Source organism: Pelophylax lessonae (genome assembly GCF_965119305.1).
Source record: "Pelophylax lessonae genome assembly, chromosome: 5".
Taxonomy (NCBI): Eukaryota; Metazoa; Chordata; class Amphibia; order Anura; family Ranidae; genus Pelophylax; species Pelophylax lessonae.
The window spans coordinates 182,813,850-182,827,704 of NC_138772.1; the positions used below are offsets into that span (position 1 = coordinate 182,813,850).

The 13,855-nt window shown below is 45.3% G+C and overlaps 1 protein-coding gene across 1 annotated transcript in view; it reads left to right on the forward strand.

Annotated features, from left to right (window-relative positions):
- Positions 1–13,855, forward strand: part of KIF15 (kinesin family member 15) — a gene marked incomplete at its 3' end in the record, with an annotated part of 260,968 nt that overhangs the window by 186,611 nt on the left and 60,502 nt on the right. Inside the window, exons 21-23 of the mRNA XM_082258917.1 lie at positions 200–350; positions 4,085–4,170; positions 9,026–9,104. Coding sequence (XP_082115043.1) covers positions 200–350; positions 4,085–4,170; positions 9,026–9,104 — 316 coding nt within the window. The remainder of the gene's footprint in view (positions 1–199; positions 351–4,084; positions 4,171–9,025; positions 9,105–13,855) is intronic.

Below are 13,855 nucleotides of genomic sequence, written 5' to 3' on the forward strand. Positions count from 1 at the left end.
ATACCCCTGCTCTACAGGATAACCTAAAAACCTGAGTGCCAGAGGCACTCGGTGCACAGCGCTAGACTCTGACCCATTCTTTCTCTAAAGACCATAAAAGAAACATGGGAAATTTGATTAACATATGTGTTCACTTAAAAAAAGCATGGTCAGAAGCTGAGACTGACAAGTCGTGTTTTACTTCTGTTTAATAAATTAGGTTGGAACATGAAAGTTTATTAGAGGAGAAGCGATCCCTTCAAGATGCTTATGATAACTTGGAAGAAGTCATGAAGTTTGAATCCGATCAACTAAAACAAGAGCTTTCTGACAGCAAACGTGAGAATGAAACGGTGAAAGCTGAACTTGGTGTAAGATTGGCTTTTTTTCCCTCCCTTTACCTAAGGCTGAGATTTCCAAGGCTGAGATTTCCAGAGCTATGATAATGTAGTGGTTGACCTATTCCAACACTTCAAGAACTCCAGCTTTTCCTCTCCAAAACGGATGCATTGTGCATGTAAATGAATCACAACCCCAGTGTCAGCTTATGTGTAACTTGCCTCATTTTAGCTGTATACTGCAGGTTTCTGTGTCTGTAATGTCACTCCTTCTCCTGGCATTTCAAAGTTCTCAAACTTCCTGTTTCCTTCCTTTACCAGTCCCGATACTATGTCCCATCTTTTGAGCCTCTGTAGTTTCAGGTTGGGCTATGGGAGTCACTTGTACCAGTTCTGGGAGTTGGTGTGGGTGGGTCACAAGGTGTTACTGCGGGTTTTTCTGGGCCTTCATGTGGGTGTTTAAAGGAGAAGAATGGAATTGAGTTATCCCCTCCCACACTCCATTCCTCTCTGCAGTGAGCAGAGTGCTGTACAGTAGGAAGTGTAACCTTACAAACCATCTCTTGGACAAGAACTGTTGTTCTAGTTATAAAGGGCACACACATATAATGCTGGCCATACACTAGCTGAAAAATCGTTCAAACTCGTTTTCGAATAACGAACACTCGGCCAAGCGCAAACCATTTTGCCATCATGCAATGAACGAATTTTGATCGATTAAATTGTTCAATGGACCTTAATCGGTTGTTCGTTTGCACTAGGCATTTGTGATAAAACAAACAGTTTGGGTGAGAAACACATTAACCTTTCAATTTATCGTTCGTTCGGTGGAATTTTCCAAACTGTTCCTTCGATTTTTCAGCTCTGAAAAGTTAAAATTTGATTTTCTATTTGTGGCCATTAATTGGACAAAAAACAAACGAATGGACCAAATGACAGATTTTTGAAAGATTTTTCGGTTCGTATATGACCAGCATCACTGTTCACATGATCATGGTTTTTTCTGCTCTGATCTGATTATTTTTAACCGAGAAACCACAGATTTGTCTTTTGTTAAAAGACATGATTTGTAATGTGTATATAGTGTTTACACACACATCTTGATTTAGTCACACACAAATCTTTGGTTGTTGTAAAGTGTATGTGTAGTCACCAAACACACTAAAATTATTGTGAGCAGAAATGCTCACTCCTTCACAAAGTGTGAATGATGCCTGAGATGCAAGGGATTACTTGAAGCATTGCAGTCTTAGGGCTTGTTTAAATTAATTGTGTAAAAATTCAGCACAACCACAAGGTTTTACTGCCCCCCCCCCTCCCTTTTAGCTGAAGGGGCAGAGGCTGGAGGCTATGACTGCAGTGCTCTGCTTCACGGCTGTGGTGGGAACTCTACCTCCTGTTGTGCTTTGTGGGTACTACTGCCTACCAGACACAACCAATTCTAGTGAATGGAGCCGCACTACAATTGCACACAATGTAAATGTTTGCAGTGCAGTACTGCAGCACTTAGAGGGTTAGAATAGGTGATGAGAAGATGATACAACTCGTCACATTCTGTCAAATGCTCTCTGAAGAGTGATTTGAATGCAGATCACTCTTCAGTCTATAAAGCAGGTATAATTGTTTCATACCTTCTCCTGCGTCTTTCCTGTCTTTCAGAATGCCAAAGAATAATGACTTACTGCAATACTAAAGAGGGAGGGCTATGGAAGGGTATTATGCAGGGGTTTCCCTTCATATGTAAATGAATCGGATCACAGAGAGCATGGCTCTTGGAGAGTGGGATCTAAGGAGTGGGACTCTTCCTGTTCACACGGGGTGGCATATTAAACTGGGCGGCAATGAATTGGTATTGGAATCTATTCAATCCTGCTCAGCAGCAGCAAAGCTAGCTCTCAGAACAGGCTGTGTCTGAAGGTGTTTACTTCTTGAATAAAGCTGTGATCTGTGAGGCAGAACTGGGACTTTGGAGATTTGGACTCTTCCTGTAGGTTTGACTGGGCAGGATTGGATGCTAATTAAGATGTATGTCATCCCACCCACCATCAGAGCTGTGAAGGAAGTTACATCATTTGCACAGACTGAAAGACTACAGAGGGGAGTTTTTTAGGCTAGAGATGCTGCAGGAAGTGGCTGTGGAAGAGACTCGGTCTACATCATGCTTTGCAGACTGTTACATGGTGCAAAGCCACAACTAAACCCAGAATATCAGGGGATCTGCATACAACTGAGCAACATGGTACAGATGTATGTTCTATGGTGGGAATGATGGTGAAAAAAAAGTTCAGCTTTAAGTGTGTGTTTGATGCCTGCATTCAACTGTTGACAGTCCTTGGTCATAAGCTTGTCCCTGCAACTGTCACGCGCAGGTTATGGTGTGTGCTTGATAGGCACAAGTGACATAGCAACTGGCAGAGAGTGGAAGCTTCATCAGCCATGGAAGATGTGGGTCTCAGAGGAAGACTGGTATAGCACCCACTGTAACTCTGCGAAATAGACAAAACTTGATTCAACAATCTGGGGGAAAAATGGTGCACAATAACACTGTAACATTAATAAAATATTACAAGTATTGAAGAGATGTATTTAAAAGACTTTAAAGCGAGGGAAAACTTACCTGAAACAGTCACTGATGGGCAGCCTTCCTGGCTGATGAGGTTTTGGAGGTTCGAAGGTGGTCTGGGAACAAGGAAATCAATGATCTTGAGGTGTGTGTTGTGTTATGACAATTTAGGCACTTTTTCCAAGTTTACTTTACTCCCTTAATAAAGCAGACTTATTGAATTGGCCTACATGTTCTGCCATTAGTCTAATTTGATAATAATTAATAAAATTATTAGTCCACACAAAATAGATTTTATTTAGTTTGGCAGGATCCTTGCACTTGAAATCCCAGGCCTTCACACATTTGACTGTTAAAAGTGACCCCGCAGCACTCACCAGGCATTTTTGTCAATACCAATTCATTATCTTTATAGCCATAGGTATACTCTCCACATTGTAGGGCCCTGGCCTGCTGATTGGTCACTTGTGTATTGTGTGCCTATACCCTTCTTTGTAAGACTATTCAGGGAGAAAACTTATGGCGTTTCCTAGACCTAAGACAATTACCACCAAAGGACTATGGTGAGGGCTTTGTGTTTGAGTTCTAGAGTTTGACTGCACACCTTAGCCATTTTAAAGAGGTTCTTACTCTTCATTTTTGGATTTGTTTTTACGTTGTGAAAATTTCCAGCTGGACTAGAGAAGTTGGGACTTATGGCAGGTATATCAAATTTTTGGAGTATCCAAAAAATATATGAAACAAGAAACTGACTGCCACCTAGGCTTCCCATTAAATTAAAATATAAAGGTTTGCTCACCACCTGAAAATGCTTATTGCCTAGCCACCACAGACTCGAACACTGTCCTTGATTAAGCATACTGCAAGTAAAATCCGAGTTAAGTCTTAACTGCTAATTTGCATTTACTGATAGCCTCCATATTCCTCAGTGCAGGCTTCCTTTTAAAGCTGGTCAGACAGACGACAGAGTGCATCAGACAAGCGAGCTATTCCATACCTGCATTATTTTGGCTTTGTAGTGGGTGGGAAAAAGCTTTGTTTAGATCAAGTAAAACAGTTGTGACTAGCGAGAGTATTATTATATATTTTTTTCAATACATTGCTTGATCCATCTGTTGATTTTTGAATCCTGTCATGTCCGAGTACAGTTTTCTCTGAAATAGCACAAACCTTTTGGTTAAAAGAATGTTTATTTACTTAACAGAATCTTTTGGAGATTTTGGAGACGGAAAAAGAGCACCGACAAAATTTGAAATCGCAACTGGAAGAAGACAAAGAAAACAAATCTAAGTAAATAAACAAGATTACATTGTTAAAGCACTTACAGGTGTCCAGCCACAGATAACCACTGTCTCCATGCAAAGATACTAATACTGTAAACGGTCTTGTGTACATTAAACTGGATGGTGCAGGAAAAAGTAACCAGGTGACTTCTGCTGTGTGGTCCACAGCCTCCTGCTTTTCTTGCCTCCTTATTGTCCCCAATCACACTCTGAAGGTAATAGACAGGCAAGGAAAGTAGGGCTGGACAGAAAAAACAGTAACGAGGATTTTTTTTTTCTTTTTTCGCGTACATGCACACTAGCGTTTTTGTCTTATTAGCTCCTAGAAGCTGTTATTGCCATTTTTTCTGCTCCTAGAAGCAAAAAAAATGTTATCCTATCTGTCCATGCACACTACTTTTAGGATATTCGCATTTTTTGAGCTTCAGCTTCTAGGAGCCGGGAAAAAAAAAAAAACGCTACTAAAATCCTTGTAACAGTTTTGCTTTTAGCTTTTTTTTTTTTTCCCTTCATGTAGTGTAATAAACACTAGTGCTCCTAAATGCTTTTAAAAGCTACTAAAATGCTACTAGAGGCTGGGACAAAATGCTATTATCAGCATTTTTCAAGCATTATTTTGAGCTTCTAAAAAACGCTAGTGTACATGGAGCCTTAACGTGATTCTAAAGGCTGAAGGTTTTTTGCATAGAATGCATTAAGATGAAAAACCTTTAGTGTTCAGCAGCCATCCTAATACTTACCTGAGCCCCATCTCAATCCAACAATGTGTACGAGTGCCTCGACCATCCAGGACTCTTCATCCTGATTGACTGAGAGACAGCAGTTTGCTCCCGCTGCTGTCAATCAAAGTCAGCCAATGAGATGAAAGAGGCGGGGCCGAACCACAGCTCCATGTCTGACTGGATACACAGAGCTGCGGCTCGGCTTGGGCGCCCCCATAACAATCTGCTTGTTATGGGGGCACTTGACAGGAGGGAGGGACTAGGAGCGCCGGCAAAGGACCCGAAAAGAGGAGGATCTAAGCTACTCTGTGTAAAACCAACTGCACAGAGCAGGTAAGTATAACCTGTTTGTTATTTTTAAAGAAAAAAAAAAGTTTAGTATCACTGTAAAGGATAAGATCACCTTTTGTAACATGTTACATCCGTATTCTGGGTGTAACATGTTACAGATGTAGCAGCCCCCATTGTGACAACAAGCAGGGGATCTTCTCCCCTCACTGTCGCCAGTTGTGTGGTGCTCCGCCCCTACATCATTCAATCACAGATTTCTGTGAATGGGAGAACTACAAGTACCGACAACGTTTGCGGCTGTCATGTTGTAGTTCTCAATGAACTACCAGGGTGCTGTTGAGCGCTCTATTTAGTTCATTGTTGCTTCCTGTCAGTGTATAACTGCCTGCTTGTGTGAGGTACGAAAAGACAGCTTACACAGAGAGCCTGTAAGAGCCCTACATTTTACCCACGATCTGCAGGCTCCTAGTAAAAAAGAAAAAATATTAATAAATGTACGTTTCTTTCATTCATTGACAGACACAGCTCTTGATCTTCATAACCATTGGGTTATACTGCCCCCTACAGGAGTAGAACACAAGGCAGAAAAATAATCTGGCTATGCCTATGGACCGTCTCAGGGGGTATACTCCCTCTCTCTGCAATAAGTACTCAGTTTTTTTGTTTTGCCTAGTCAGGAGTAAGGACTTAAGTCCCGTACACACGTACCGATTGTCGGCCGAAACTGTTCGGCCGCCGAACGATCGGCCGATTTTCGGCTTGTTAGTATGATGCTTCCGACAGCGCACTTTCGGCCGAACAGAATCTGTCGTGCAAGCATTAAAATTTTTGTATGCCGACACCAGAACGGCCGATTGTTCGCCAGTCAGTACAGAATTCAACCGACAGACAGCAGATTTGCAAGACTGGTCATGCTCAGAAAAGAAAAAAGACCAGGAAAGTTAACCATCACATTGTCTCATCAGATCCTGAAACTAATTTGGCTGCAGTGGACATGGGTCACCCTGCTGGGTCTGCGACCACAAGCCCAGAATCCTCAGATAGTGAGGATTATTCCTCCACATCTGCAACCATGCACGAAAAGGCGCTGGTGGAAGCACTGATTGTATCTGTGCGCGAGACCTTGAAGATGGAGGACGCAGCTGCGATGGAGGCGCAGGTTCCCTTTGGCATTCACAAGCCATCTAGAGCAGTAGAGGGGTTTCCTTTCCCCGCGTATTTTGACAGAATTGTCGCAAAAGAGTGGTGACAACCAAAGCGTCCCCTTGGTGTCCCTAAGTGATTTATTGGCGTTACCCCTATGAGGAGTCCCTTATTAAGAAGTGGACTGTTCCACCAAATGTGGACCCTCCGGTCTCCAGACTGAACAAGGCAACCATGATCCCGGTTGAAGAGTCCCCGGCCTTTAAGGATCTGGCTGACAGGAAGTCGGAGGCTGTGGCACTGTGTACACTCTGACTGGTTCGGCACTGAGGCCGGTATTCCCCATTGCCCTGGTGTCGCAAACCCTGACCAAGTGAGCTAAGCTTTTACGCCATGAGAACAGCTCCCCCCTGCCTTTGCTGAGCTGGTGGACCAGCTGGTCCAGGGGCTGCAGTTTTTCTGTGATGTCTTTGGATGCGGCTCCCTTAGTGGCTCGGCTCTCTGTTAAGGCAGTGTTCTTTGGCGTGTCTTTTGGCTTAAATGGCGGTTTGCTGATCAGACTTCTAAAAAGGCCTTGACTGATTTTCTCCCCTCTCAAGGGGATTCCCTGTTTAGGGCTACCCTAGATGACGACATTAAAGGTCTCACAGGGGGAAAGGGTACTTTTCTTCTGCAGGCTACTAAGGGCAATGAACCTCGTTGTAGACGTGGGCCCTCCTTCTCGGCTCATAAGGAGCTTTTTCGTCCCTCAGGGGCGACTGACATGGGTACAAAGCCTTTCAAGACCTCCTTCGGAGGATCCAAACGAACCTGGTCTGGCAAGCCGAGAGCAGGCTTTTTCAGACCCTCGGACGAGGCTCCTTCAGAATGTAGGTGCGCCCTTACCCGTATCGGAGGTGGAGGGATGTCTTCGCTGGTTTCCGGACCCGTAGAGTTCCCTGTTACAAGACAAGTGGATCCACAAAGTCATTCGTCCAGCTACAAGATCGAGTTTCACTCTTGTCCCCCGGCAGGGTTCTTTCCTTCCAACTCACGCCTTTCCCCGGACCGTTTACAGGATCTCTTGGGGGCAGTACAAGACCTGTTGCTTCAAGGGATGATTGTCCCGCTTCCGATTTCGGAAGGTTTTCAGGGTTTTTACTCAAACTGGTTTACAGTTCCAAGGAAGGCAAGGCGGGTTCAATCCTGGACCTCAAGGCGCAGAACTATGTGCGGGTGCAGAAGTTCAGGATGGAGTCCACTCGCATGGTGGTGGCCAGCGATTCCTCCGCTTTGCCGCGGGAGAGGAGCGTTATCAGTTTGTGGTATTACCCTTTGGTCTCGCCTCTGCTCTTCGGGTCTTCACAAAAGTGTTAGCCCCGGTGCTAGCATTGTTATGCCAACGGGGGATTTTTTCCTGCCTAGTGCCTATTCCTGATAGGAGGAGCATAACCCTATAATCTCTGACTAGATAGAGCTGCGTCTGTGGATGAACTTCAGAGAAAAGGATTTTACGATAAGTTCTTACAAAAATCCAGTTTTTTGGCCGTAAGGTTTTGCAGGCTGCTATTTAGAGGACCTGATCCTCTTTGAGGGTGTATTGTTTTTTAAGGTGGGCTCCAGTTGTTTTGGTTGAGCTTCTGTTGCCTGGTTGGCTACTGTTTAGCCTTGGGAATTTTTTTGCTGTTCCCACCCCTCCATGTTTAACACTGCTTTTGGACATCCCAATGGTTATGAAGATCAGGAGCTGTGTCCCTCAATGAACGAAAGAGAAAAGGGGATTTTTGACTTACCGTAAAATCCATTTCTCTGATGTATGACAGATGCAGCACCCACCCCTGTGGAGTGGTAATTCTTCTGACACAGCTTGTAACAAAATGGAGTACCGCTTGCAGAGAGACGGAGTATATCCCCTGGTAAGCGTAGCCAGATTCTTTTTCTGCCTAGTGTCCTACTCCTGTAGGCGCCAATATAACCCAATAAATTCAGAAGCTGTGTCCCATCAATGAACATCAGAGAAATGGATTTTATGGTAAGTCAAAAATCTTCCCCCCCCCCCCCCCCCCCCCTATAAGATGCACGTTTTTATTTTTATTTTACAAAGGTGAACTTATCCTGGTTGTAAACCCACTTTAAAGACTTTTACCTATAGGTAAGCCTATGTTAAGGCTTACCTATAGGTGCTATAAATATCTCCTAAACTTGCACAGTTTAGGAGATATTTACAGTGCATGCAGCCAATGACGTCATCGGCGCATGCGCTCTGAAAGAATGGCCACCCGTGCCATTTCCTTCAGAGCCCTGTGCCGTGACTGGCGGGTCCCGCGCGCATGCGCGGAAGTGATGTAATCGTGCCTCTGGCCAATCAGATGGCCGGAGGACGCGATCCAGGAAGCAGGACGGCCGAACATGTTGGCCGTCCTGTCGGCACTGCTGAGGCTTCGTTTTTAGGCAAGTACTTCATAATGAGCTAGTATGCGATGCATACTAGCTCATTATGCCTTTTATCTTTACAGGTTTTTTTATTTCACATTTTTTTTTTTCAGAGGGTTGCTTCCTCTTTAAATTCATCGCCCAAGGAGTGATACTTTACAAAAACAGAAAAATGCACTCTTTGGTATTGGAAAATGCCAGACTATTACAGAGGCAGCTGTTGTCTTTCTGTAACTATTGTCCCTTGTATAACACTGTGTTTTTGTTTTGTTTTTTTTGCTTTTTTTTATTTAGAGAGCTTCTGAAAGTTCTGGAAGAGAATGTGATCCTCAAAAAACAGTGCTCGGAGCTGACAACGAAGTGCGAGCTACAGGTAAAGCCAATATTTGCATGGATTCCTTAGGTAGTTTCTGTGCACACAAGTGCTTTCTTGTGTTCATATTGGTTAAAAAGATAGGTAGGAGCTGGAATGTCAAATGTGTGTACACATTGCTGTTGTGCAAAAAACAAATCTCAGAAGTTTACATTTCACGAGGTATGATTTCTCTTTTGTTCATCGACGGACACAGCGCTCCATTAATCTTAACTACTGGGTTATATTGGCTCATCCAGGAGTAGGGCTAGGCAGAACAAAAAACACCTGGCTATGCCCATGTGCCGTCCTCAGCTTGGTAAATAACCCCCCTCTCTGCTCTAGGTAATCAGTTTTAATCTGTCTAGTCATGATCTCTGGTCCTAGCAATGTTTTTCTCCTTGCTTACATCTTTGTTGTTGTTTTTTCTCTCGGGAGATCTGCAATCAACTGCCGGGGTTGGGCGATGGGCTGGATAATCTAGATCCAGTGGTCCCCCCCCACCCCAGCCAGGGAGCGCGTGGAGGCTGCTACATAGCCTCAGGGACAGAAACTGCCCTGTGAGTTAAACGTCTTGCAGGGTTGCATACAACCGGGCTTGGGTCTGAGTCGCAGCGGCCCCTTGGCCAACATCTCCCCGACTTTAATGGTGAGGATTCTGTGCTTCAGGGACGATCTGACCTGCCTGCAGGTTCCCTCCTCCCATCCTTAAAAAATCCCTCAGTGAGCTAGGCTTCCCCAACTCCCTTTCCCCCCTGTCTGGACCTGGAGTCTGGTGGGGATCTCAGGAAATGAGGATGTAGCAGAGACGCCTGGGGTCTCCCCCGCTTTCCCCACTCTGTAATGGTCCTGGTATAGTGTGTACGGACCTGGTAGTCTGGAGGGGTCCCAGTGTAGGAAACCCCTAGGTGCATGCCCCACTGTTTGCAGTGTGAGTATAGTGTAGGGGGGTCCCAGTGAAGAGACCGGTGCAGAGTGCACAGCGGAGTCTCCCCTAACGTGTATCATACCTTTTTTAGGAGGGGGTTCCCCTTGCAGAGGGCACAGGGAAGATCCTGGCAGCATGCTGTAGCTGAAGGCAGCCATTTTGCCTTAGTCTGGCTGGTCTCCTGTTGGCGGCCATGTTTGTGTAGCCCAATGATATCATAGGGGTATTTTCCCTTAGTCCGGGAGACGCTGGAGACGACCGAAGCCTCATGGGGATGCCAAAGCTCCTCCTCAGTTTCCTCCTTCCTGGGACATATGAACAGGGATGGTGTCCATGGTGATGCTGGGATCGAATTCTCGGCGCTCCTCCAAACAAAACAGTAGGGTCAGGGATGGGCATCCCTGATGGTTCTAGTGGCACACAGCTGGTCACATGGTAAAGAGCCTACGACAGTCAGAGTGACACACCGCAGCACCGATCGCCGTCATATGACGTCCGGTCAGGATGATGCAACCATTTGCCTGTAGGGCGGGCGGGAAGTGATTAAGGACCTGGCTGACAGGAAAGCAGAGGCTGTGGCACGCAGCATGTTTACTATGGCTGGTTCGACGTTGCGGCCAGTCTTTGCCTCAACCCTGGTGTCTCAAAACCTAACTGAATGGGCCAAGCTTTTGCCCCAGGGCCTGAGGGGTGAGCAAGTCCCTGCTGCTTAAGTTGGTCCATGGGCTGCAGTTTATTTGTGATACAGCGCCGGTGCTTTCCAAACTTTCTGTTTGGTGGTGGTGATTATGCGCATGCTGTGGCTTAAGAATTGGTCCGCAGACCAAGCCTTTAAAAGAGCTCTCATTGAGCTGCCCTTTCAAGGCGATTGCCTGTTTGGGGCTACCCTGGATGACATCATTAAGGGTATCACGGAGGGGGGTTACCTTTCTGCCATAGCCTAGGAAAGGGAAGGAGCGTTGTCGCAGACGGGGGCCCTCCTTCTCAGCACATAGAAAATGTTGTGCTTCAGGGACGGAGAATAAGGGAAATAGATCTTTCAAATCTTCCCCGGGAGATTCCAAGCATTCTTGGTCTGGTAAGCCTAGAGCTAGCTTCTCGGGACCCACATACAAGACCCCTTCAGCATGAAGGTCTGCCTTCACCCATTATTGGGTTGGGGGGACATCTTCACTTGTTTCTGGCCTCGTGGACCTCCTTCATGAGTGTCAAGGGGATCCATGAAAGGATTATTTTGGGGGTACCCAGAAAGAGGGACAAAGCTTGTCCTTTTTAGGTCCCGAGTCTCCTTGTGCGGATTTAACTCCTGAAAAGGTTCAAGTGATGTCTGAGCTACTGAAGGTTCCCCCTATTCCTGTCCAGGGAATTGATTTTACCTAGGTCTGATTCGAATTCTGACCAGGGTGGTCCTTCCTCTGGACAAACTTCAGGAATCACAGGCTGTGACTCACCAGCTGCTGTCACACAGATAGTTCTCTCTCCCATTTTGCATAGAGGTTCGGAGTCTGGTGGTATCCACCTTCAAGACATTTCTGCTTGCACAGTCCTACAGTGCCTTTGCGAAAGTATTCAGCCCCCTTGAACTTTGCGACCTTTTGCCACATTTCAGGCTTCAAACATAAAGATATACAACTGTAATTTTTTGTGAAGAATCAACAAGTGGGACACAATCATGAAGTGGAACGAAATTTATTGGATATTTCAAACTTTTTTAACAAATTAAAAACTGAAAATTGGGCGTGCAAAATTATTCAGCCCCCTTAAGTTAATACTTTGTAGCGCCACCTTTTGCTGCAATTACAGCTGTAAGTCGCTTGGGGTATGTCTCTATCAGTTTTGCACATCGAGAGACTGAAATTTTTGCCCATTCCTCCTTGAAAAATAGCTCGAGCTCAGTGAGCGTTTGTAACAGCAGTTTTCAGTTCTTTCCACAGATTCTCGATTGGATTCAGGTCTGGACTTTGACTTGGCCATTCTAACACCTGGATATGTTTATTTGTGAACCATTCCATTGTAGATTTTGCCTTATGTTTTGGATCATTGTCTTGTTGGAAGACAAATCTCCGTCCCAGTCTCAGGTCTTTTGCAGACTCCATCAGGTTTTCTTTCAGAATGGTCCTGTATTTGGCTCCATCCATCTTCCCATCAATTTTAACCATCTTCCCTGTCCCTGCTGAAGAAAAGCAGGCCCAAACCATGATGCTGCCACCACCATGTTTGACAGTGGGGATGGTGTGTTCAGGGTGATGAGCTGTGTTGCTTTTACGCCAAACATAACGCTTGCATTGTTGCCTTCTTCCACGTGTTTGGCGTGTCTCCCAGGTGGCTTGTGGCAAACTTTAAACGACACTTTTTATGGATATCTTTAAGAAATGGCTTTCTTCTTGCCACTCTTCCATAAAGGCCAGATTTGTGCAGTATACGACTGATTGTTGTCCTATGGACAGAGTCTCCCACCATCCAGAGTGATCATGGGCCTCTTGGCTGCATCTCTGATCAGTCTTCTCCTTGTATGAGCTGAAAGTTTAGAGGGACGGCCCGGTCTTTGTAGATTTGCAGTGGTCTGATACTCCTTCCATTTCAATATTATCGCTTGCACAGTGCTCCTTGGGATGTTTAAAGCTAGGGAAATCTTTTTGTATCCAAATCCGGCTTTAAACTTCTCCAACAGTATCTCGGACCTGCCTGGTGTGTTCCTTGTTCTTTATGATGCTCTCTGCGCTTTAAACGGACCTCTGAGACTATCGCAGGTGCATTTATACGGAGACTTGATTACACACAGGTGGATTCTATTTATCATCATTAGTCATTTAGGTCAACATTGGATCATTCAAAGATCCTCACTGAACTTCTGGAGAGAGTTTGCTGCACTGAATGTAAAGGGGCTGAATAATTTTGCACGCCCAATTTTTCAGTTTTTTATTTGTTAAAGTTTGAAATATCCAATAAATTTCGTTCCACTTCATGATTGTGTCCCACTTGTTGTTTGTTCACAAAAAATTACAGTTTTATATCTTTATGTTTGAAGCCTGAAATGTGGCAAAAGGTCGCAGAGTTCAAGGGGCCGAATACTTTCACAAGGCAGTGTACATTCAGCTCCTTTTAGCAGGTTCGGCTCCACAGGTGGATACCGAGGTTCTTGGCGAGATTACGGGTTACTCTGACAGACGCAGGTGTCCAAGGGCCACGGTAAGGCCAGTATCATCCTCGGCTCAGGCTTCTTCCGCACATCTTGTGAGGGCGAGGATCTTCCAAACAGTCTGGTGGCCATAAACTTCCCTTGGGGGCTTCCTCTCAGAGAAGACCAGTTGTCCCAAGGGTTGATCTACCATCCTACTTTTCAGTCGCTGGTTTTAAGGGCTTAGCTTTGAAAGCCAGGTGCTGAGGGATAGAGGTCTGTCTGGATCAGTGATCCCTACTATGGTGAGAAGGTAGTCTTCCAGCAAGATATACCATTGTACGTGGAAAGCGTACATTTCTTGGTGTGAGTCGATTGGCGCTCATCCTCGATTCTTTTCTGTGGCTTGGTTCTTAACCTTTCCTCAACAGGGCGTTGATCAGAAGTTGGCCTTGAGTGCCATCAGGGGCCAGTGTCTGCCCTGGCAATCTTCTTTCAGTGACCCCCCTAGCCACGCACTCCTTACTTTCATTTGAGAATATAAGGGAGATTCCCTTGCCTATGTTATCCCAGAAGGTGACATTCTTGGTGGCGATTACCTCAGCCCTCAGGGTATCAGAATTAGAGGCATTATCCTGTCGCAGTCCCGATTTAGTGGTCCATAGGGATAAAGTGGTTCTTAGTCCCAGTCCATCATTCCTGCCCAAAGTTGTCTGACTTCCATTT